The sequence below is a fragment of the Anabrus simplex genome, chromosome 3, assembly GCF_040414725.1.
Source record: "Anabrus simplex isolate iqAnaSimp1 chromosome 3, ASM4041472v1, whole genome shotgun sequence".
Taxonomy (NCBI): Eukaryota; Metazoa; Arthropoda; class Insecta; order Orthoptera; family Tettigoniidae; genus Anabrus; species Anabrus simplex.
Window position 1 is genome coordinate 401047448 of NC_090267.1, and position 26297 is coordinate 401073744.

General features: G+C 37.4%; 1 protein-coding gene across 7 annotated transcripts in view; it reads left to right on the forward strand.

Moving 5' to 3' along the window:
* Positions 1–26297, forward strand: part of KaiR1D (Kainate-type ionotropic glutamate receptor subunit 1D) — a 1117017-nt gene that overhangs the window by 1004470 nt on the left and 86250 nt on the right. For all 7 annotated transcript variants that reach the window (XM_067143360.2, XM_067143363.2, XM_067143364.2 and 4 more), the window contains one exon: positions 4259–4414. In XM_067143360.2, the coding sequence (XP_066999461.2) occupies positions 4259–4414 (156 nt within the window). The remainder of the gene's footprint in view (positions 1–4258; positions 4415–26297) is intronic.

A 26297-nucleotide genomic window follows, 5' to 3' on the forward strand; every position in this document is an offset into this window, starting at 1 on the left:
TGCCATTCTGTATGATCTTGTGTTTCCAGACAGTAAGTTAGGGTAAGTTAGTATCTCACTTATCTGATCAACCTATACTTTTGTGACTCAGCCTCATGATCTTTTGCCATAAACTATTCCTTGAACAATTAGTTTTTCCAGGTTGTCATCCTTTCTTATAATGGAATAAAGAATTGCAGGATGCTCTGGTACATAGCTTGGCATAGACTGTCTTGTAATCCAACTTTCTGGATGCTGGAATCATTTGTTTACCTTACTATCCATGGTATTTGCAATATCCTTCTCCAGCACCACAATTCAAAGGTGTTGATTTGGTTTCTGTCTTTAGTTTTTATGGTCCAGATTTTGCATCCATACAGGAAGGTCGAGAATACAAGTGAGTGGACTAGTCTTGTCTTCATATTCATTGTTACTGCTCTATCTTGTCAGATTTTGTTTAATTTTGCCATACTGTAGCTCCATAGCAAGATGCGATGATTGATTTATTTTTTCACAGCTACTTGTATCCTTGATTACTGAACACAGATAAGTAAACTGACAAACTCTTTGCAGGTTGTTTAGATGCTGTGGTAGCTGAATCTCTGCACCTTTGTTGATGAACATATCCGGCTCCATGGCTATATGGTTAGCATGCTGGGCTTTGGTCACAGGGGTCCCAGGTTCAATTCCTGGCAGGGTCAAGAATTTTAACCATAATTGGTTAATTCCGCTGGCACGGGGACTGTGTGTATGTGTCGTCTTCATCATCATTTCATCCTCATCACGACACGCAGGTCGCTTACGGGCATCAAATGAAAAGACCTGCATCTGGCAAGCTGAACTTGTCCTTGGACACTCCCGGCACTAAAAGCCATACACCATTTCATTTTTTGTTGATGATCATTAGTTCTGTCTTGCTCCAATTGATCTCCATACCTAGATTGTGACTTTTATTTTGTACACCCTCCATTATCTCAGCAAGCTCCTGGACAATGTTGGCTACAAGTGTAGTGTCATCTGCAAAATGTAGGTTATTGATTCTCTTCCCACCAATCAAGGTCTCCTTCTCAGTTGTCTAGAACATGCCTGATGATATATTCACTGTAAATGTTAAACAGCTGAGGTGATAAGATGCATCCTTGTCTCACACTTTTAGAAACTTTGATGATGATGATGATGATGATGATGATGATGATGATGATGATGATGATGATGATGATGATGATGATGATGATGATGATGATGATGATGATGATGCTTGTTGTTTAAAGGGGCCTAACATCGAAGGTCATCGGCCCCTAGAAACTTTGAATGTAGATGGTAATTCACTGCCAACACTTACTTTGGCCAAGTTGTTAGTGTACAAGCCTCTTATAAATGAAAAGAAATGAGACTAAATTCCCATTTCTTACAGAACACATCATAACTGCATTCACAAAATGCAATCAAAGGCATTTTAGAATGTTGAACTCTTGTGCCCTCCTAACCAACTAATGAATATTTAGAATCTGCTTCCTAGATTCTCTTCTCTTCACAAAGCCAGCCTGTTCTGATGGGAGCTGTTATCTCATGTAAGGCTTCAGATGCTTCTTTACGACTTGCTGCAAGATTTGACTTGCATATGATTAGTGAGGTGGTTTGGTAATTCATAAGATTTCTTGTAGACCCCTTTTTGTGCAGTGGTATGAAGGTGAAAGTGAGCTGGTCTTGCAGCCATACCAACTGTCCCAGACCTTGCTGCAGATTAATTGCATTAAACATATACCTTCTTCTCCCATTTCCTTAATCATTTCCCTAGAGATGACATCATTTCCTGGTGTTTTCTGGTTTTTCAGTGTTTAAATGCTTTTTCTACTTTTCTCCTCTGTTTTGAAGGTTCTAGTTCTACTTCAGACCAGTTATGGATGTAGCTTTTGCAGTCATTTCTGATATTCTCATCAGCATATAGATTTTCATAGTGCCATTTCCATCTTTCACTGGCTATTTGTTTCTTTCCAATGAGGGTACCATCTTCATCTTCTACAATCCATGAACAGGGTTTGAAATCATGGGTAATTTTCTTGAGCTTCATGAAGGGGTTTACCATTGAGTTTATGTTGTTTAATTTCTTTAGAACTTCCATAAATCTGGTTTACTTTATCAAATGTGTACTGCTTTTGAATATGCTGAGAGAGTGATGCATGCATTTGTACTGTCCGCACACTTTATCTTGATGCATTTGTGTACGGGGTGAGGAGTAAGGAGCGAGCTGTCCCGGTATCGATAGTGCTGCCTGGTGCTGCCAAATGAATGAAAATGAAATCTGAATTGAATCGAGAATATGATCGATATGAAATGAAATTTCTAAACCGTTATCATCTTAAGCCAACAACTATGTCACATACACATTATATAACATTATAAAACATATCTCTCGATGCGAATCTTGTTCCTAGCATGAATTCTATACTTTGACTTTGATGTGTAAACAACAACAGTACCAGTACCTAAAGTTTACGCCAGATGTCGCACAACGATGCTTAAGGGATTCATAGTTTGTGTTTCAAAGGTTGCCAGTATGAATCTCGAAGATCGCCGAGGTCGACCGATTCAGCACTAGGATGTAAATGCAGCAAGATAAAGTGTGCGGATAGTAAATATTCTTCAGTTCTTTCAATGTTTCTTTTTTAGCTGTGTTTTTTTTTTTCTGTATTAGCCTCAAAATTTTGGTGCTTAACCATGTCTTCTGAGATAATGTATTTCCTTAGTTATACTGCTCACAGTGATAGTGGTCTTCAGATTGCTGCAGAGTCAACAGAATTTGCTCTTAATGTCTGCAGCATGGGACAAATAGCCTCAGCAATGTTACAAAGAGCTGTATCATCAATGATCATCATCAACAGTGATAATTCCAACATTTATCATACAAATTTTCCTCTTTCTTCTACTATCCGCACACTTTATCTTGCTGCATTTACATCCTAGTGCTGAATCGGTCGACCTCGGCGATCTTCGAGATTCATACTGGCAACCTTTGAAACACAAACTATGAATCCCTTAAGCATCGTTGTGCGACATCTGGCGTAAACTTTAGGTACTGGTACTGTTGTTGTTTACACATCAAAGTCAAAGTATAGAATTCATGCTAGGAACAAGATTCGCATCGAGAGATATGTTTTATAATGTTATATAATGTGTATGTGACATAGTTGTTGGCTTAAGATGATAACGGTTTAGAAATTTCATTTCATATCGATCATATTCTTGATTCAATTCAGATTTCATTTTCATTCATTTGGCAGCACCAGGCAGCACTATCGATACCGGGACAGCTCGCTCCTTACTCCTCACCCCGTACACAAATGCATCAAGATAAAGTGTGCGGACAGTAAACATCCCTTACTCTTTTACTTAGCTGTCTGTGTTTGGTCTTCTTCTAGGTCTTCTTCCTTCCATTGAAAATAGTCTTTGCATTTTTTCTTCATTCCTTCTCATTACATATATCCATCTCAATGTAACTTTGCATTCTATATATTCCATCCTGTATAGTTTCCTTCTTCACTAATTCTTTCATGTGTTTATTTCTCCAGCTGTCAAATCTTGTCACTTGTGACTCCCAAGAAACTAAATTTCAGAGACAAGAATTATATTTTTGTTTCTTTTGTCACTCATTTCTTAAAATTCGTAGTTTTAAATGAGCACACAGCGGTAGAGTAGATCTTATACAAATTCCTTTGAATTTCTGTGGCACTTTCCTGATCAAAATTGTATTACTTACACACTTGAAGCATTGCTCTGCTTTTGCTGTACACTTTATTCATTTGAAAATATATGGTATGAAAGTATAAACTCTTCTTAACCATAATCACTGAATATCACATGTGAATGTTCCATCTTATGTGCAGTAATTACTATTAAATATAAAACTAGTGTACAGTTACAGATTTAAATCTTCAAAGTTATACACATCTTTTTAAATCAGAAAACTGAAGTATCTACAAGAATTGTATTTGAAAAATGGGATAAAAATACTGGAATTATCTCATTATAACTGGAATGTTTGATAAGATTACTCACTGCATATTTTGTTGGGGCTATCCCTTGTTCTTTGAAGGAGATTGACTGTAGTAAGGGCTATACTCAGCAGCTGACACTGCAGGAATTTATTTTTATAAGTAATGTTATACAAGTTTAACATTGTGAATTGTGTAATTTTACTCCAAGCCCCCACTAAGATTGTTCAATTACTGTTAAATCACTATATGACAATTACTAACACTGTCCGCTTATTCTCTTTCAGGACGAAACATCAAAGAGTAGCAGTACAGCCAACGAACTGGGTCTGGCCAATGTTGGAGGTGTATTCGTCGTCCTGATGGGAGGCATGGGTGTGGCGTGCGTTATAGCAGTGTGTGAATTTGTCTGGAAGTCACGCAAGGTGGCCGTCGAGGAGAGGGTGAGGAACATTCTCGAAGACACCTAGTATCACTATATTTCTTTTCATGTAACAATCCTCACCAGGTCTTTTAAAGTGAATATTAAGCATATACACCACAGCTACTAAAAACCAGTTCATTACAAGATGTTTTCTTTCATCATGTCAAAAAAGAAATAAACTTGTTGCTTGGAAACAGAAATTAGTATAAAAATCAGTATTATGTGGCGATGATTTGGAAATCGCTCATGAAAAGACATTGCTACATTTTTATTTAGAAAATACACCTTGGCAATTAAGGAATAAATCATGTTAGCCAAAACATGAATTTTAGTCTAAATTATTGTATCAGATGTTCCATACATGAATGGTTACTTATGTCAGTTGGATACTGGTATAGTCTAATTCTTTGGCTTTTCATTGTTTAGAAAGGGAACTGATTTAATTCATAGTCAATGCTATTCAAAATGTTGTCTTGAAATGCAGTTCCTTTAGTCACACCCTCTGTCCCTCAGATACGTTGTCTTGCCTTGCGATGAGCAATGTATCAATTTCCCAATCACAAATCGTATTTTTACTAAACTCTCTCTATTCATACTATATCATCAGAGAGATAATATACAACTCATTGACTATATCAGAGGGATTTTGTTTAACCAAATCGAGCCACTGATACTGTTTGAAATAAGTGCCTTATAATAGCTCCAAATTATACTGATATCACTAGCCTGCAAGAAAAACCTTTTTTGTGCGGTAAAAATGAAAATAGGTGGGTTTTATAAAATTCTTAACGCAGAATTCAAGAAAAAAATTAGTTTTGGCGTATCAAGTCTGGTTTAGTGGCAATTTTACAAAATGTTCTTTTGTTCTTACATAAAACTGTTGATACTTAGTATTGATTAAATTTGATATATTAATGTAAATTTCAGCTTGCAAAACGTAATCATATTTTACATGCATTAAATACACATAAATGCTGCTTTGTAAGCAAGTAGATGATTTGTATTATATTTTTAATGTATATTGAAATTCGTGAAACTGAAGCATAAAGCGCCTATTTAGTTTCGGCTGTACAGTTGCTTTTAAATTAATATAACTGTACCATGAATAAAAATTACATGGTTAAACATGCATAGTTTTGTTACTTACATCATGGGCAGGTTAGATTCCCACCTCCGTCTTTTCCCTTTTCCGTGAAATTTCCGGGTTTTTTAAGTTCTTGAATGATCTCTGGAAGGGTTGCCTTGTGCAATAGACCAACAGTAAAATTGGCCTTCATATTCACATCCCAACGTCCGTGATAGTGTCATTCTGCATCTTTGAAATCCTGATGAAACCTTTCACCTTGTTCTTCACTGACAGTTTGTAAATTTGGAGCGAAATAATCCAGATGCGAAGCTAAGAAATGAAGCTTAAGGCTCATATTACAACCGAGTTCCTTAAACTTTACCAACATTTTCCTTACAATTTCTTTGTACTGAGAGTTCCTTAATGTTGCCAAGGAATTTAGTCACTACATCTCTGAATGCGTTTCATGCCTCTTTCTTATTTTTCGTGTCTGTGAAATTTTTATCCTTCATCAGTTTACAAATCTGTGTTCCATCAAATATGCCTTCTTTGACTTTTGCATCTGATAATGACAGAAATTTAGTGAATAAATATTGGAAGCATAGGCTACTTTTATTTAATGCTTTGACATACTGTTTCATCAATCCTAATTTGATGTGCAAGGGTGGAAGTAGAAATTTTCCACGGTCAATAAGACTTACATTCAAGACATTTTTGGATCCTGGTTGTAGTTGTTTCCTTTCTGGCCAATTCACTGTACCCCAGTGTTTATCCCGTGCCCTGCTATCCCATTTGCATAGGAAACAGGGAAATTTTGTATAGCCTTTTTGTTGTCCCAGAAACAATCCAATGATCTTCAAATCACCACAAATTTGACACCCATGCTCATGATATTTAATTTTTTCAAGCACCAACTTATAGGTGTCGTATGTTTCAGACATTTTTGTGGAGTGGGCAAGTGGTACGGATATCAGAACATTTGTATTATGAAGCAAAGGGTCAATAAAAACACGCCAGTTACTAGGATCATACTCTTTCTCTCCCAACTGATGTAGAAGATTTGAAACATCCGTACAAAGTACAAGTTCATCTTAGTGAGTATTTCGGACTGTTATCTTTGAAACGAAACTGCTCCATCATAAACCTTGCATAAGGGGTGGGGCTTTTAACATGTCTGTTTATTCAAGTGGTCTAAGATGAAAGACAAACGCTCAACTGTCTTATCTTCAATCCTACATACCTTGCAATCTATTGCATATCTGGGGGAGTTTGTTATGAATTTACCAGGAAACCCCCAACTACAAAATGAAAATTTAGACAGCAATAAACCTATAGTAAAATTCAAACAGTAACAAATCAAATCACATAATTGTATTCTAAAAAAAAGTTGCGCAAGAAGATCTCTCAACATTACATCTTACGAATTCATGCAAATACTACAACACCAAATTGCGTCAAAACTAGATGTGATAGGAAAAAAATAGCATCATTTTCGGGAATCAGGGCAGCGATTTCCATAAGAATTACATATTTTCTAATTTACCGCAAAATTATGTTGGCTAGTATATTCTTTCCTACGGTTAGGACACCTTTAAGATTTTTTTTTTTTTTTTTTTTTCAATGTTGATCAATGACTAAAATTACTTTCAGTTTTGTCGGATTTCTATATAATTAAGTTACTATTTTGAAATAACTTTTATGTTGAGGGTTTAAACTGTTGCAGGGTCTCAATTTCTAAGAGAGAAATTTATTACTTTTATTACTACAAGGTTATCTAAATGTAACCCAGATAAATTTTATTCAAGTTCTAGCATAAATGAATTGTGTGCATCCAAGTCAGCTCTATGGTTACCATCTTTTGCCAAATGGTATACGGTAAGGGACTTGTCACTGAAAATAAGGAACATTATTAAAAATTAGTGTGATTAAGTAATAATATGCTCTACTTTTGTAAGTCATAACTCAAAAAGCAATCAAGCCATTTAGCAATAATTCATAATTCACTGAAATAAACAGAAATGGCAGCACTTAAGAACAACTTATTTCTTCACTCTCCTTAGTGAATTTATACGTGTAAAAGATCGTTAAACTTTATATTGCCATTTGCTATCAAAATATTGTAACATAATATATATGAGTATTTTTAAATAATAATAATAATAATAATAATAATAATAATAATAATAATAATAATAATAATAATAATAATAATAATAATAATAATAATAATAATAATAATAATAATAATAATAATAATAATAATAATGTTATTTGCTTTATGTCTCACTAACTACTTTTATGGTTTTTGGAGATACCGAGGTGCTGGAATTTAGTCCCACAGGAGTTATTTTATATGCCAGTAAATTGAGCACCTTCAAATACCACTGGACTGAGCCAGGATTAAACCTGCCAAGTTGGAATCAGAAGGCCAGGGCCTCAACTGCCTGAACCACTCACCCTGGCCTGTTTAGTTTTATCTTATTTGCAAAAGCATTTGGAAAACAGAACAAATGGAAAACTGACAGGATGGCATGGCTGGGACAACAAAAAAACAAAAAAAAGAAACGGGACTGTACAAGAAAGAATGGGATATATGGTCATACTGTTCATGGTAAGGCACTTTGGGTGTAAGTATTTTGTCCAAGAAAATCTGCTATCATTTTAAATTCCTGTTCTAGTGTCTTCAGAAATACATAAATTTCCAACACAGATTGCAATATAAAGTCATTAATTGTAGCTCTTATGGTAAAAGAGACATGGACTGCATCACTGTTTTGGAATCCTTCTTTCTTCAAACATGTTTTGAAATTATTATTCCAACAATGTGGTGTCTGAGCCCATACAATCTTCTTTTCAAAAGACACACCCAACCAGTACCATCACTGAAGCCTTCAGGTTGTTCTAGGTACACCTATTTTAGTATACCATTTAAAAATGTCATCTGTATATCACACTGTTCTAAGGCCATCTCAATTACGGCTGCTACAGCTAATAGGGTTCGAATGGTGTCATAATTAGGGCCCGGATTTATATGCACTAAAAAACCTGAAAATATGCATGCAAATATGCACTAAAAAGTTACAATATATGCACGCAAAATAAGGAAATATGCCCTTAAAAACATGCAATTTTATTCACTTACCTATTTACAGGTATCATTTATTGCAAAAAGAAGCATCACAATAGGTAACTAGTAGTCTTTCAATGTTTTCTGGAGACAAACTATGTCTGTTGTCCGTCAAAATGAGTTTGTAGGCTGAAAATGATCGTTCTACATCAACTGACGTAATTGGACAGTACTTATACATGGGCACCAACGTTTCGGAGCATACATCTGGCAAGGATACCCTAGTTCCACTCAAGTATTGACTAATTAACTTAATCTCCTTCAGTCCTGGGTTCGAATTCAACACCTTTTTTTACCGGGCGAGTTGGCCGTGCGCGTAGAGGCGCGCGGCTGTGAGCTTGCATCCGGGAGATAGTAGGTTCGAATCCCACTATCGGCAGCCCTGAAGATGGTTTTCCGTGGTTTCCCATTTTCACACCAGGCAAATGCTGGGGCTGTACCTTAATTAAGGCCACGGCCGCTTCCTTCCAACTCCTAGGCCTTTCCTATCCCATCGTCGCCATAAGACCTGTCTGTGTCGGTGCGACGTAAAGCCCCTAGCAAAAAAAAAAATAAAAAAAATAGCAACACCTTTTCTAACTTGCATTTAATCTTCTCTCCAATTTTGCCTGGAGCGTAATTCAACGAAAATGCAGCTTTTTCAACGAGACCAAGTGATTCATAGAGGGGAGTACCAGAAGATTCTAAGCTCTCAATGGCTTTTGGAAGTTTAGAAACATGTGCATGAATGAAATTCACATCTTGATAAACAGTAGCGGTTTCAAACACACATTTGCATCACGGACACACCCAGTATGTTCATCTTCAAGTTTTGTAACCACTTCTTTCACTTCATTAAAATGTTCCTGATAAAATGATACTGCAGATAACCATGTCCCCCACCTAGTCAGGACAGGTTCAGGTGGCAAAGGAACTTCAGGTAGACAATCTTTGTAGAGCTGGACACGAGCTGGTGCTTTCTTCCCACATCCAATTAAATTGTTAACAGCTGGAAACTGTGCGCGTATTTCTTCTGCAATGCGGTGTAATCCGTGCGCTAAACAGGTTATGTGTATGAGTTTTGGATAAAATACTTGGAGGGCCTTTGCTGCTTTCAACATATACGGAGCTGCATCTGTGAGCAGTACAAGCACTTTACAACAATTAGTCTCAATTTCAGATGGCCACAATAGTCGCAGAGAATCATTTATAAATCTTGCTATTGTGCTATGGTTGGTTTTCTCTAGTACTTTACAAGCAAGAAGATGTGGCTTACCGGGTTCGTCTGGATGTAATTTACCAACCACGAAATTTGCTATGTAACGGCCACACGAATCCGTTGTCTCATCCACCGATATCCAGACACAGTTCCTTCCGATATCAGAACGGATCAATTCCAGGGTAGATTCATATAGCGGAGGTAGGTAATTTTTCCTAAGAGTTGACTCATCTGGTATTTTTTGATTTACACAATATTTATCAAGAAATGATCGCAGAACTGGATTGTTTAATTTATTCCATGGAATGTTGCTGCATACAAAAACCCTACAAAGATCATTTGAAAATGTATTAAGAGTGCAGGACTTGGGCTTTACCTGTGTAAGAAGTAGTTGTTGTGGTGTGCTGTTCTTCTCCTCCTTTGCTTTAATATGTGCAGTTGTTTTTGAATGCTGTTCAAGCTGGAATTTCTTTTCACATTTCACTTCCTTTGAGCAAACTTGACAGTACACGATGACACCATCTGTTGAATAGTCCCTATTACCCGACACCCACTGATTTAATAAATCTCTTCTGCTGCTCTTTTCCTTAGGCATTTTTTAAAAACTAACACTTTTAGAAATGAGATGCAGGGCATTAAAATGGAACGTAACTAGTGAACTGAAGATACTTCTGTCCTGACCATGTGCCCAGCCCCCTGAGATTATTATCTGCTGTGGTAGAGAAAGGAATTCAGGGAAGTCCAGTCTGCCTACGCACACCTAAGCTATCCGTTGCCATTGTCAGTTGTGAAAGTAAAGTGCCGTTACACAGACAGTCGAAAATACCAACTAGCGAGGGATGCACATAAAATAGGCAACTAGCTAGGGATGTACAAAACAGATTTATTTTAGTAGTTCTTGTAATTATCCTTAAATTCAGACATTATATACCGGAATATGCTGTTACGTCTAGAATATGCACTAACCCTCAAAATATGTCAAAATATGCAATTGCATATGCGCATATGCATTTTAAAAAAATCCGGGCCCTAGTCATAATGTACAACTGGACTAAATGTTTTCTACTAATCAATTCCATTCTATTAGACATATTCTTTTGTGAACAATCAAGCTTTGAAACAAGTACTTCCATTAATTGCAGTTTTCTTGGATAAAACTCAATGATTTTGTAGATTTTTCACATTCTTTTTATGTTTGACTAATTCCCATAAGTTATTTTACTTTAAAGATTTCAATTCGTCATGAATGACCTGTAACCACAATTCTCATTTATTTGCTTGCAATGCATCTGATAATGATTCTGGATCTTTGTCATCGACAACTTCTGCCATCATTACGAATTTGTTGCTCTGCATCCATGCATGCTATTTCGTTGTTGTTTGCTTCATCATACTTCTTCAGCAGCTTCATTTTCTTCATATGATGAATCCCCTTCTTTGTCACTTCCTCTGAAAGGAGATGCCATAACAAACTCTTTGGTTTTGCTAAAACTTAATTTTCATTGATTACTATAGTCGACTGTAGGATTTTTGTAGAGGACAAACTGGACTGATCAAGGCCAGTAGCCTTTTTCTGAGAAATTTCTACATTGTTGCACAAATTCTAGACAACTTCTGGTTTGAATTTCACATTATGACTGAGGACTATTTTCTTCTAAGAAGAAATCCATACTTGAAATCCATACTTGTCATTGTCTGACGAGTTGACCAAAAACAGCCTTGTCATCAAACTTCAAATGGAAATTCTTGTTTACATGGACATAACATCCAGTGTCAAAAATCTTCAGATGGTCCAGTCTTCCCACAGGATGACCATACCATAATTCATATGGGGCCTTGTTTGGAAAGATATACTGCAGTATTTCAGGCTTCTGCCCGCAATCCATTTGGTAATTTACTAGGATTCAACACTGAATGCACAGATTCAATGATAGTGCAAATTTTATGTTCTACAGCACCATTTTGTTTAGGAGTATATGGCATAGTACTATACTGTACTATTTCATTTTTCATTAGCAATAGAGGAACTTGCTTGTTGTCAAATTTCATACATCCATCACACATAAATCTCTTAACAACATGTCCATTTGGCTGAGTCTTATTCACAAACTGTTCAAGCACACTGCACACATCTCTTTTCTGTTTAAAAAATTAAAAAATAAGCAAATTCAGCTTCTGATCTTCAGATTTAACTGTGTCCCAAATATCTTTAAAATTCTTTTCCCAGTGTAGATAAAATATGATTGTTCAAAAATTCTTTCAGACAAAGTATTTTCTTCACGTTTCTGTAATTCATTGTTCAAGTCCACAAATAACATCTGCAACTTTGTGATATGTATGCTAACATCTCTTTTTTTTTTTTGTTGTTGTCTCATTTGATCCCAAGTAATGATTCAATTGGGGCTGATGACCTAGATGGTAGGCTCCTTTAAACAATAAGCAGAATGATTCAATTAACATATTTAATCGTTGTGCACTACTTTGCTTGAAACACATGGTTAATTTTTCCTAACTATCAACACAAGCTCCGCACAGATTTACTCAGCACACTTGCTACTGTACCACATTTGCTGCTTTCACACTGTCTTTCTGCCACTTTGCAAGTGTCTATTTCTTTGGGCTTTAGTGAGTTTGATAACAAAACACATGAATGCTTACCACTGACAATGTCTTTAAGTCCGTATGAATGTAACGCCATAGACATATGCCACTTCCACTTTGCCCAATCATCAGGCTCTTCAAGTTTATCAATATATAATTTATGATCTCTATTTCCAGTCATGTTTTTCTGAGAATTGAACTTCAAACATGCGACAGAAAGTTTTCACAAAAGTACCAAATTCGTACACTTTTATTGCTCAACAAACTTATTTTCACATGTTCTGGGCACATAACCTGTAGTTATAAAACTTCATTGAACAACAAAATGCTAATTTACATTAGACAACTTTTGTTACATTCGAACAAAAGATCTCACAAATATGAATTGTTTTCAAAGAGCATGAAAACAAGAAAAGGTTAAATGTTCCTTCTTGCCACTATTAGATGCTGACCCACATTTTTTCTTTTATTCCAGTACATTATATGATGGTATGTGACATATAACATAATCAGAATCACCAAAATTACTCTAAAATTAATAGATTTTTCAATGTTGACACCCTTTACACAGTGATTGTAACAATTATGAGGAATTACACTAACTTTACAGTTGGTTCACAAAGTGTTTGTTTCTAAGACTCAGCTGTTCTTTATGTTTGCCTCCACATGGTTCTCGCCTGCTTGTATCAGCAATCTTTCTCACTGTTTGTATGTCTATTTCCACTAATTTATGCACGGACATTAAAATCATCCAACTTTCCCTCTCAAACAGCAAAGTCAACCTGGTAAAACAGAGCAATTTAAGAATAATTTGTTCTATGAATTCACTATGATACCTTTAAGATGTTGATTTGGTTCTCTTTATATCTGCCATCCTGGATGATATTACATTAAAGTGCTTGCTCAGAATGGGTTAGGATAGAGTACCATACCTGAAATACTTGCATGATTACCATTTGCATGAAGGAGCTATACAAAATGAATAGAGAGCTGCTATATTAGCCCCTGAGTATAAATGAAAGGGTGATAAACATAAAGCCAAAAATTACAGGCAAGTCAGTTTGACATGTGTTAAATGTAAGTTTTGGAAAGCATTATTTCTGATTATATTAGACATGTTTGCAAAATTAATAACTTTTTTTGATAGAAGGCACTTTAGATTTATGAAAGATTATTCCACTGAAGCTCAACTTGTAGGATTCTAGAGAAATATAGCAGATATCTTAGATTTGGGAGGTCAAATGGACTGTATCGCAATTGACTTATCTAAGGAATTTGACTGGGTAGATCATGGGAGACTACTGGCAAAAATGAATGCAACTGGACTAGGCACAGGAGTGACTAAAATAGGTGGCTCTATTTCTAGATAATAGAACTCAGAGAATTAGAGTAGGTGAAGCATTTTGCATTTTCTGATTCCACAAGGAGGTATTATTCAAGCTTTATGTTTTCTTATTTATATAAATGATATGAGTAAAGAATTGGAATCAGACATAAGGTTTTTTGCAGATGATGTTACACTTTATTTAAAGTATATTTAATAGAGAAATGTACACTCAAGTTTGAGCATTAAATAAGTTTCACATTTCAGTCTTTGCTATAGTCTGTAATTGTTCTGGTTCTTTTCATGCATGTTATGTTGTGGTATCTACTACACTTCTGTCCACACAAAGTGCACTTACAATCTTCGTATGGCTCATGGAACTTTTGGTTTACGCATATCTTGTGGTGAAACCCATGTATGGAGAGTCGTGTTATCACGTGGCGCTGTGTGTTGCACTCTCTAGTCCATCTATCGTCCATCATCGCTGTTGAGGCGTAGAAGTCGAGGTCAATTTCACTTTTCTTCCTTTCCCTGATGTTTACTAGTGCCCTGCTTGCTTCCGTTGATTGTAGGTAAAATTGTGATCGTATGTCTTCTATGAAATACGTCTCCCGCATCATTTCGTGTACCATCCGGGATGGCGCTGTCTTTCCAACTCGGGTAATCCTCTTCATGAACATTGCTTTCATTCTTTCTATTCTCATCAGGTCTCCGATCTTCAGCTTTTCCCATACGATCTCAATTCCATATTCACTGGCGCTACTGTCGTCTTAAAAAGTCTCATCGCCGTGCTGATTGATATGTTTGAAATGTTTTGGATGCTGTAGGAGGCGCTGATTGCTGCTGCCGTTCTTTCTTGAATATGTATATCAAAGGACGCCGCTGTTGTCTGTAGTGTTATTCCCAAATATTTGTAATTCCGTACCTTTTGTAATGGCTTTTGGTGTAATATTATGTTGTCTTTGGGTGTTGATTTCCCACCTTTTCTGAAGGTTATTTGTACTGTCTTTTCTTCATTTATCTGTAGGCTGTTTTCCTCCGCTCAGGTCTCTAGTCTGCTGACTGCCCTTTGCACCTCCTCCTTTTCTTTCACTCCGATCAGCATGTCATCTGCGTATAGGATCAGCTCTGCTTTTGATCCTTCCTCTACTATGCGGTTCACATCTGCTGGATAAATGTTGAAAAGTGTGGGACTCATGGGGTACCCTTGCATAACTCTGTTCGTCTGTATTATGTCTTCAGAAATTTCTACGTTGTTGTTTATTCGGATTATGTTCCTCTGTAGACATGCTTCAACTATTCTCACTAGTGGGTCTCTCTCGCTGATTGTAAATTTCATTTTCTTGATTAGATTTCGCCTGTCGATTGAGTCGAATGCCTTCTTGAAATCAACAAAGACTGCATGATATTTCCCTCCTTTGTGTCTTAAGGCTTCTTCTACCTGATTTATTAGGTATTTCACTGCCTGGACCATGCTCCTGCCTTTCATAAAACTGAGTTGTTTTTCTGGAATGTACCCATTAAAGGCTTCTAGTAATCTTTCATTTAGTATCTTCGTGAAAACTTTAAAGGATGCATTTTTTAATGCTACTCCTATAAATGAGTCTAGTGATGTTCTGCTCCCTTTTCCTTTGAACAGTATCTTTAGAGTCGCTGTGTTCCATCCCTCTGGTATTTTCCCAGTCTGTATACATTTGTTCATTAGGTCTTTCCACAGTTCTTCTATCTTGCCAAGTGAGTCTTTTAAGTGTTCCATGTAAATTTTGTCTGGTCCTGCGGATTTCTTGTTTCTCCCTCCTTGTATTGCTTTCCTAATTTCATATGTTGTTATTGGCTCCAGAGCATATGTGGGTTCTGCTGTTTCTATGTCATATGCTTGCTTCAGCCCTTCCTTATTCAGTATGTTCGAGAAATGATGTTTCCAGTTCTCCATATGAATTTCTCCTGTTGCGATTGACATCTTCTTTTTTCAGCACTATGTATGGGTCTGATTTTGCTTCCTCAGCTTGTTTCCTTCCTTGTTTCTCTGTATATTCTTCTTTTTTTTTTATTAGTTCTTTATATTTTTTCTTTTTCTGCATATGATGTTAGGTCTTCTGGGCGTCTGTATAATTTTGCTGCATTCAGGGCCTTTAAAGTTGCTTTTCTTTCCTTGTAACATTCTTGGTCAAACCAAGCTTGTGTGTGTCTTCTTTCCTTTACTATTATAGTTTTCGTTATTACTTTGGTGGCTGTTTCTAGGGCTTCTTCTAGTCTTTCTTCTTCTATTAGGTTTCTTGCTTTTCCGATGTTTTCCTCGCTTTCTTCTATTGTTTCCTGCTGGATTTTTCTGGTATATATACTTGGTCTTTTTGCTTCCTTCCTCTTTTGTTGGATTTCCATGCGTAGGCGTGTCATTATGGGTATGTGTTTCCTTATTGGTGCTGCCGATGAGTTCCATAGGCCTTCTTGTTGACACAATTGTAGTTGTACTCCTCTAAAAAATCGTAGGTCGATGGCGCTATGACCGTTCTGTGCAAAGTAGGTTGGTGTCTCTTTTTTGTTCGCTATTCTGAAGCCTTCTTCTTCCAGTGTCTCAAGAAGGATGCAAGTTTTGGTATTTTCTTTGTCCATCCTGCAGTTAACCCTCTTGGAGCGAAGAGCCTTTCTAGTCGGCCGCTCCTCATCAACTGGAAGAGGCCAGAGCTCCGTCTCCACTCTACTACTGTAAAGTGCCAGGCCGTTTTCAGTGGAAATACATGTATTTTAAAATTTGCGTATATCTACCGGTGTTTAGCAAATACCGGCATGAAAGTTTCTACATATCGACTACGTAGAATAAGAAACTGGTTTGGAGTGGTATAAAGAGTCAAAAACGTTTTATTGTTGATTTATAGTTGTTGAAAACGTTTATTTTTAGGAAGAGAAAAATATTTTCGCACTTTCTCTCTCAATATCTACTTTGAAAAAATAATTTACGATACAAAAGAATATACGTAATTATGTATAATGTATTTCTAAATACAATTCTATAGAATAACTAATTTGAAAGAGAAAAATAAAAACGTAAAAAATAAAAATTCAAACATATGTCACTAATAAAAATAAGACAATTTTACTCACCGATAAAATTCGCGTGTATATATCAATGTTTGGCAAATGCTGACAACAAATTTTCTGCGTGCGGACAACACAGTATTAAAATAATTCTGAATTATTAAATAAGTAAAAAATAGTAGTTGATATTATAGTTTTTTTCAGAAAAGGTAGTTTCTCGTTTTCGGTTGTAGTATATGTTGTATGTCCGGCGCTCCCTTTCTCGCTCCGCCAGCCAGCTGCACGCGCGCCTGTGTATCATTCTGCTAGCTTCGACGCGCAGCCCTCAGTGCGCGTGCCTGACCATCGAGTGTACTATAAATAGGAGCTCCCTGCCTGCTCACTTGCCCACTTGCCCCGGTGTCCAGCTCCAGAATACACCCTACGTCGAGCACGGAGGCTACTCCTCTTGAAAATGTGCTTCGACCAGGTGGACTGAATTTCTGGCAGTACGAGGTTTCACCTCTGGTCACCGTTCCCTTACCTGTTTCCGCTGCCTATGTTCCGTAATTCTTTTACAAGCCATTTTCATTCCCTAAGTTATGCAAGCTCCCTTAGTTTCGCTAGGTGGAATTTCTTCAATCAATTGAACTTGCTTTTTAGGAATTCAGGCACTTCAACCAACAAGGACTCTCAAAGACATTCATGTTAGTGTGCCAGATAGTTCTCGACTATCAACGTGTCAATTCACAAAGACTATCTTTTCAAGATAGAAGTGTATATAAAGACTGTAAACCTGTACATATTGTATAAAGACAAACTTTTCTCAAGATTCAATATTCCTTTTTGCTTCAAAATAAATTTCAGTTATTTATGTAAATATTATAAAGTGAAGCAATAAAAGTTGTGTTTTGTAAATTTCAACCTTGGTTACAACAGTATATATTAGAAAAATATTTTACAATACAACAGAATTTATGAAATTAAGAAATGTATGGCGCTAAAGCCGTGATTTTCTTTGACCTACTAAGCGACCGCTGCTCAGTTCGGTACCTGCACTTTACGAGGTGAATCATGGTCAGTGAGACAGATCCTCTCAGTAATTATTCTTGGTTTTCCAGACTGGGGTCCTCTCACCCTCAGATATCTCCTCAATTGCAATCACTTAGGGTCACTTAGATTGAGTGAACCTCGAACCTACCCTCAGGACCAGGCGGTGAAAATTCTTGACCTGGGCGGAAATTGAACCCATGACATCCGGGTGAGAGGCAGGCACGCTACACTTGGCCTGCGGAGACCGGCATTTAGGTAATGATAAAGGACTATATGTGACTATAAGTTTAGCAGAGAGTAAAGAGAAAAGTAAATTGAAGTGTGATATGGGTGGAGAATCAGACGGTAGGGCATTTTTAGGTCCAAGAACTTCCTTGAAGGAGACAGGAGGTTGAGGAATGTTGTCGGGTTCATTGGGACAAATTTCCACAAAATGTTTTCCAGAGACATCATCATCATCATATTCGTTATCACTAGTTTCATCTACCACCATATTCAGAGTAGCTTTAGTGCTGTTAGACACAATTAAACGTCTCTTCTGTAGCCTGCGGTGATACTGCGGACGTGTCCGGTATAATTTCGTCGCTACTCTCTGAACTAAATTCCCTATCGCTATCCGATAAATCATCGGCGTTAACTTCGCACTGTTCTAAATACTGTATTAATTTATTGTCATCAATACCTACTGAAAAATGATCACGTGAATAACATGCCATTTTCCTGTCACAAATCCACTCACTGCAAGGAGCAATCTCTTACTGACCGGTTAGCGGTATTTGTAAACACAGAAAAAGACTCTTGTGAAAGGTATAACACCCTCTTAGAACTGCCAAAGCAAGGCCAGGCACACAATAACGTGGTAGCCCCTTTACTACAGGTTGTAACAAAAGTATGCACTTCACTATAGGTTGCCTCAAAATTACGTATATCACAGAATTTTAAGCCGGCCGATGTAATCGGCTCTGGCAACTTCCGACTGGATTGTTAACGGCTGACCAGATCAGCTCTGGCAATTTAAAGGGCGGACGCTCGCACTACCGCCTGGCACCAAGAGCCACAATAGAGATATTCTTAATGTTAAATGGCACCAAGAGAGTTAAAATCTCCGGCAATTATTACGTTCCTTTCTGCTTTCGTTTGTTCTATGGCTATAGATATTTTATCCATTATGTTTTCTATAGGTGTATTTGGCTGAGTGTAAATTCCTATTATCGTAATTTCTGATGTGATTATTGTGACCATGTTTTCCTCCTTGATGATTCGCTTGATATTTCCCAGTTTCCCTTTTATGAAGATTGTGACTCCCCCTGATGGTCTTCCATCCGTCGGGGTCGCTAGCATGTGTATACCATAGTAACCTTGTAACTCTATAGGTTCCGTGAGGAATGTGTCTGTCAGTATCATAACATCTGTGTCGTCTATTGTCTTCTGTGATATGTGGGGTATTGCGTTTCTTATTCCCTCTATATTCCATAATAATACACTTATTTCCATGCTCGACCAAGGTTCCTTCTTCTTTGGCAATTGGGTGAGATGTTTACTGAAGTTCCACCCCTCGTTTTTCCTCCTGTCTCCTATCATATCTCTGAAAGCAAAATCTTCTGACTTTTATTCCCTGTGGCCAGAAATCCACGCTCTGTGCATCTTCCAGATAGATGTATGGGAAATCAACCTTAAAAGCTTTTCTGTCTCCCAATGTATGAAGTTCTTCACATTCTATGTGTCCTATAATGCCATTCCTTTCCAAGAATTTTCTTATATTTATTGCAGTGATGCTCTGTTTAAGCCGACCTACATGCAGCCATGCCATTTTTTCTGCCGCTTCTAGTTCACCGTCATCCTTTTGTCTTTGGTTGGTTAAAGGCAATATCTTATTCCATTTGTTTCTCATTTCCCTTATTATGTCTCTCTGGAGATTTTGATTCTTTTCTTCGCATGTACTGATGCTTGTTTCATCGAATGCATTTTGTGCTGTCCTGACCGTGTGGTTTATTTCTGTTGTAGTTTTGCTTTTTAGTCTTTGGTTAATTTTTTGCTCAATTATTTGATCTAGCTTGTTTTCCAGGAATTCCATTATGTTTTCTAATTTCTCATTCACTGTCTCGACATTTATTGTCATCTGCTTGACTATAGCGTTATTACGTTTCTTGCCTTGTGTTATTGGAAATGTAGGATTTGCTGCATGTTGTATTCTTCCTTGGTGGTTTTCCTCGTCATCGGCAGATGATTCTAATCTGATTCTCAGTTGCACTTTCATTTACGCGGCCGAGAGATGTCCTCATGTTATTTGTTTCCCCGAATGTTTTCTGGGAATGATCTATACCCTCTATATCTATACCATCCGGATTGCTACTCTCTCCGGTAGTTGGCGCCTTTGCCTGGTTGTCTCCCCTCGTGTTTCTGTTGTTGCATCTATAGATGGCGCCACCTGTCTTGCGCTGCTGCTTTTGTCCCCTTCTTCTTCTTCTTCTTCTTCTTCTTCTTCTTCTTCTTCTTCTTCTTCTAAGTCAATGCGATGTTTTCTAACCTCTACTGTTGTGTTTGCTTCGAAAATGTCCACACTATTTCCTGGCTTCACTTTTTCCTCTGTTGCTTTTATGTATTCTGTTATAGTACTCACTGCGTTCAAAATGTTGTATTTGGTGTCCTTCTTCATATATCCTCCCGTTTCAGCTATATTTCTTAGTTTTTGTAGAGCACTTTTTGCTTGCACTTCCATTACTTCCACTTTATAAGGCACTATTTAATAGCACTCCAAATGACGAATATTCTCACTTCACATGTATAGCACACCCGTTATCACGAATCTATTGCACTGTGCTTCGATGCATCGTACGACACGGATAGTCTGACTCCAAGATATGTGAACAATGTCAGCAAAGAGATACATTAATGATGTTATACTGTATAGGGTAATAAATAAGTTACAAGATTGTGAACATTTGCAAAAAGACCTTGAAAATGTTGCGAGATGGACAGCAGGCAATGGTATGATGATAAACGGGATTAAAAGTCATGTTGTGAGTTTCAGTAATAGGAAAAGTCTTTTCAGTTTTAATTACTGCATTGATGGGGAGTAAGTTCCTTATGAAGATCACTGTAATTGGGGTAATCACATAAACAGGAATTTAAATAAAGGTTACAGATTTCTTCACAGGGTATTTAGGTGATGTAAAGGAGAGGGCATATCTGGTAAGACCCCATTTAGAGTGTGGTTTCAGTGTATGGGACCATCACTAAGATTACATGATTCGAGAAATGGAAAAATTCCAAAGAAAAGCAACTCGATTTTTTCTGAGTGATTTCCAACAAAAGATTAATGTTTTGAAAAGGTTGCAAAGTTTAGGCTCGGAAGACTTGGGAAAAAGGAGACAAGTTGCATGACTAAGTGGTATGTTCCAAGCTGTCAGTGGAAAGAAGGCATGGAATGACATTGGTAGATTAATAAATATGACTGGTGTTTTTAAAAGTAGGAAAGATTACAATATGAATACCTTTTGTTGGAACTGGAAACATCTGAATATCTTTTAAGAGGACAAATTTAGGCAAATATTTGTTTATAGGAAGAGGAGTTAGCAATCGGAATAATTTACCAAGGGAGATGTTTGATAAATTTCCAAATTCTTTGCAATTATTTAAGAAAATACTAGGTAAACAACAGACAGGGAATCTGCCACCTGGGTGACAGCCCTAAATGCAGATCAGTGGTGACTGATTAACTGATTGATTGAAATTTAATATCTTGTACTTCACAATCTGTTTCCTTCAGACTTTCCATCACAAAGATCACTGTAGTCTACAAGGCTGATTTTCATACTATCCTCATTGCATTTAATTTTAAGTTCCAGTATAATGAATTGCTCACTTTTGACTCCAACTTTAATTATAACGAAGCCATTGGCATGAACCAAACTGCTTACAACATTTCTATCCAACTGAATTGTCTTGCGTCGGTTGCCGTTTAAATTTCCTGTGTGTGGCATCTCATCTTACCATTAGCTCTTTAGCTCTGGTTTTAGCTATGGTTTTGGTACTGTGCAGATTGTCGGTCACAGAGTGCAGTCAGATATTTGTTAATATTTACTTTAATGTCAGTGTTGTCAACTGTCAGTACTTGAACTTGTAAAACAACGACGATAAAACATGGTGATGATGATGATGATGATGATGATGCTAGTTGCTTTACGTCGCACCGACACAGATAGGTCTTATGGCGACGATGGGACAGGAAAGGGCTAGGAGTGGGAAGGAAGCGGCCGTGGCCTTAATTAAGGTACAGCCCCAGCATTTGCCTGGTGTGAAAATGGGAAACCACGGAAAACCATTTTCAGGGCTGCCGACAGTGGAGTTCGAACCTACTATCTCCCGAATACTGGATACTGGCCGCACTTAAGCGACTGCAGCTATCGTGCTCGGTATGATGATGATGATGATGTTGATGATGATGATGATGATGATGATGGTGATGATGGTGGTGGTGGTGGTGGTGGTGGTGGTGGTGGTGGTGGTGGTGGTGGTGGTGGTGGTGGTGGTGGTGGTGGTCTCCTTTCTAGATTCTGACTACCTGACAAGGATTGAAACCCACGTTCTTCCAGGCACACCTTTACCACCTCTGCCAGCACACCTACTTCAAGGCCTTAGTAGATGACTTAAACTTAATTGGAGGATTTAAAGCTAAAGTGAACCAAGTCCATGTTTTTCCAATTTGGCACTAACACTGGCATAGTACAGTAAAAAATGTTTTTAATGTAATAGTGAAACAAGTCCATAATTCAAATTTTATTGGCGAGATGACAACAGCTTTTGTTGCAATTGAGGACATCTGTATACCTGTCAGAGTTATAATGAAGTACATATATTTTCTCCTTGGTGTGAGGAAGAAGCCTTGTTTCAAGGTAGTTTTGATGCCTAAAAATGAGGTCCTAAATAGCATGCTATTTACTATTAACCCTTTTAGTACCAGTCGCTTATAGGTGGTGTATGCGAAGAATACCAGGCTTATTTTTAAGAAATTGCAATGTTTCAGAAAATTCATTATTTCTTATTATTGAAGATATGCCTCCGACATTTTAACTTATCATAGAAAAGCAGATTCTTTACATGTTTTTAAATTCACAAGCTATGTTATATTAACGCTATAACATATAAAAAATTATTAGTTTAACAATTATCAAAATGAAAATTGAAAAGTCATAATTGAGATAAAGAAACACAAATCAAAATTAAATTTATGCACTGAAAAATATTATTTTCTACAGATAAATGCTCTTGGTTCACTATTTGCAAAATTTCAATAACCTAGGCACTAAAGTTTCTAATTTAAAATTTTTTTTTGCTAGGGGCTTTACGCCGCGCCGACACAGATAGGTCTTATGGCGACGATGGGATAAGAAAGGCCTAGGAGTTGAAAGGAAGCGGTTGTGGCCTTAATTAAGGTACAGCCCCAGCATTTGCCTGGTGTGAAAATGGGAAACCACGGAAAACCATTTTCAGGGCTGCCAATAGTGGGATTCGAACCTACTATCTCCCGGATGCAAGCTCACAGCCGCGTGCCTCTACGCGCATGTAATTTAAAGATAAAAATTTCATTGTTCTGTATTGAAAGTATTAACGTTAAAAATTAAATAATTGAAAGAGGTTCAACCTATTCAATACATAGGAAAGAAATGTAGTGATTACATTTTTATTTAATAGTAAAAATAAATGGGACCGGTTTCGACCCTAGTCCAGGTCATCGTCAGCCGTAAAAACATGTAAAACAATGCATATGATAAAGAAAAAGAAAAAGATTAATTAAACTCTGGATCGGTATAAGATGAAACAGTACGTAATATTAAGAATGGTAGTATGGCACACGCAATGATAGGCGAAGTCTCACAATGTTTATGAATATTGGAGAACAGTCAAAAGGGTCAGTTTCCACACTCTGTCAGGCACAAAGTCACAACACTATCAAATAATATATGAAGATCATAAATAACTTGAAGTCGCAGACGAATAGATTTGTAGAAGCAAACCGCCAGCTCTCGGTGATCAGCGCGGCACATTCAAGGTCATGCGCTGCGGTCTCGAACGCCAAACTTCCCGCAACCGAGACAAATACTGGACCTTCAGGATATTCTCCATTCTACTTTGGCGTTCGAGACCGCAGCGCATGACCTTGAATGTGCCGCACTGATCACCGAGAGCTGTTGGTTTGCTTCTACAAATCTATTCGTCTGCGACTTCAAGTTATTTATGATCTTCATATATTATTTGATAGTGTTGTGACTTTGTGCCTGACAGAGTGTGGAAACTGACCCTTTTGACTGTTCTCCAATATTCATAAACATTGTGAGACTTCGCCTATCATTGCGTGTGCCATACTACCATTCTTAATATTACGTACTGTTTCATCTTATACCGATCCAGAGTTTAATTAATCTTTTTCTTTTTCTTTATCATATGCATTGTTTTACATGTTTTTACGGCTGACGATGACCTGGACTAGGGTCGAAACCGGTCCCATTTGTTTTTACTATTAAATAAAAATGTAATCACTACATTTCTTTCCTATGTATTGAATAGGTTGAACCTCTTTCAATTATTTAATTTCTACGCGCATGGCCAACTCGCCCGGTAAAAAAAATGTTTTATGACCGGGTGTTTCGAGATACAGCGGGGAGGGCTCGAACCATGTGTCATTTCCAACTGAAACTTCATTGAACACTGTGTTTATTCACGTAGACATTGTTGTCATTACTACCTGCATCACGGCCTACACTGTCTTCATTTCCATCACTTTCCGAATCAGCATCACTGTCACTTTCACTAATGACAATACCACGAGGTTTATTGTACTGTGGAATGTCATCGCTACACTCACTTCCTGTCTCTGAAATAACATCACCAAAATCATTATTAAATGACACTGATATAGCTACATCTTCATCAGACTCAATATAGTTGTCATTGGCACAGAGTCTGTTAATACATTCAGCTAAATCGTCATCATTCTCGAACATATCGCAGTCATTTTCCTACTCACAAACTTTTACGGTGTACAGAATATAGGTTGCTTCGATAAAATCATATCTCCGTAAATAAAGCGATTGGCGCAATAGTTGTGGTAGATTTAGAAACTACAGGTTCTGAAGAGTCTAAATCACCTGCATTGTGCTGCTATATGTCCGGAAACTAAGAATTACAAGCAAATACAAAACTGCTTGCGTAAGGAGCACTATTGCGTTCCTGGCAATTTTCGCTCACTCGCCGAGGAATGCTTTTGCGCTCTCTGGTATTCTAAAGGTTAAACATCAACAGGAAAAAATGTCCCAGCAGTACCTCCTCTGAACTGATTGAAGGTATGCTGGTTGAGATTCAACGAACGTTTACTATTTAATATTAGTACCAAGGAAACATTCACTGATATTGACACTTCTTTTCAAGAATTAATTTTGCAGAAGGAAGATATAGGAAGAGCTCTACTGTCTTTACAAAATGTGCAACAAGATTCTCTCCACAAGTCATACAGACCTGTACATGAAAAAGCAAAAGTAAACATGATGTCTCTTCTGCCATAGTCCCTCCAGTTCAGGGCCTCTCAAACGCCCAAAATCTCACACGTGCAAACAGCGGTGCAGAGTTTCTGTGCACAGTGCATCGGTCCCACTCGACTCGGCTCGGACCAGCGCTTCGTCTGTGGGCTACTCGAGTAAGCTCGGCTCGGATTTGGAGTGCTACGGAGCAAGTGAGGAAGAGGGAGATGGGGGGAGTGAGTGAGACAGGCGTGGGGAAAGAGAGAGACAGTGCTATTGCTCCAAATCGAAGAGTGGGGGTCTGCACTCTGGTCAACCAAATGAAGTCATCTTTTGCACCGTGCACAGTGCATGCACCAGGCGCATGCACCCTGAGAGGCCCTGCTCTAGTTCATCACAAAAAGTTGTATCTCTGAACACTAGGAGATGGGGTGTTTCCATACATGGTGAGGATGAATAAAATGATGAATTCCACTAATTTATGATTGGAACATCTTGAGGTAACAGATTTTGCAAATGAAAAAGTCATTCTCTGACTTTTAAAATTAAAATGTAATACTTGTGTTCAGTTAAGTTGTCAGAGATAATACCTAGAAACATAATTAATCAGTTTTATTTTTACATTTTTTTTACAAATTGCTTTACGTCGCATGAACACAGAGAGGTCTTATGGTGACGATGGGATAGGAAAGGGCTAGAAATGGGAAGGAAATGACCATGGCCTTAATTAAAGTACAACCTGGTGTGAAAATGGGAAACCACAGAAAACCATCTTCAGGGTTGCCAACAGTGGGGTTCGAACCAACTATCTCCCTAATGCAAGCTCACAGCTGCGGGCCCCTAACCACATGGCCACCTCACTAGCTGCTTCTGCTGTTATTATTATTATTATTATTATTATTATTATTATTATTATTATTAAGTGTACTTCACAATGTGTAAAGTTTCACAGTTGAATTCCATGTGATGCTTAATAAATGATGAAAAATTATGTGAAAATA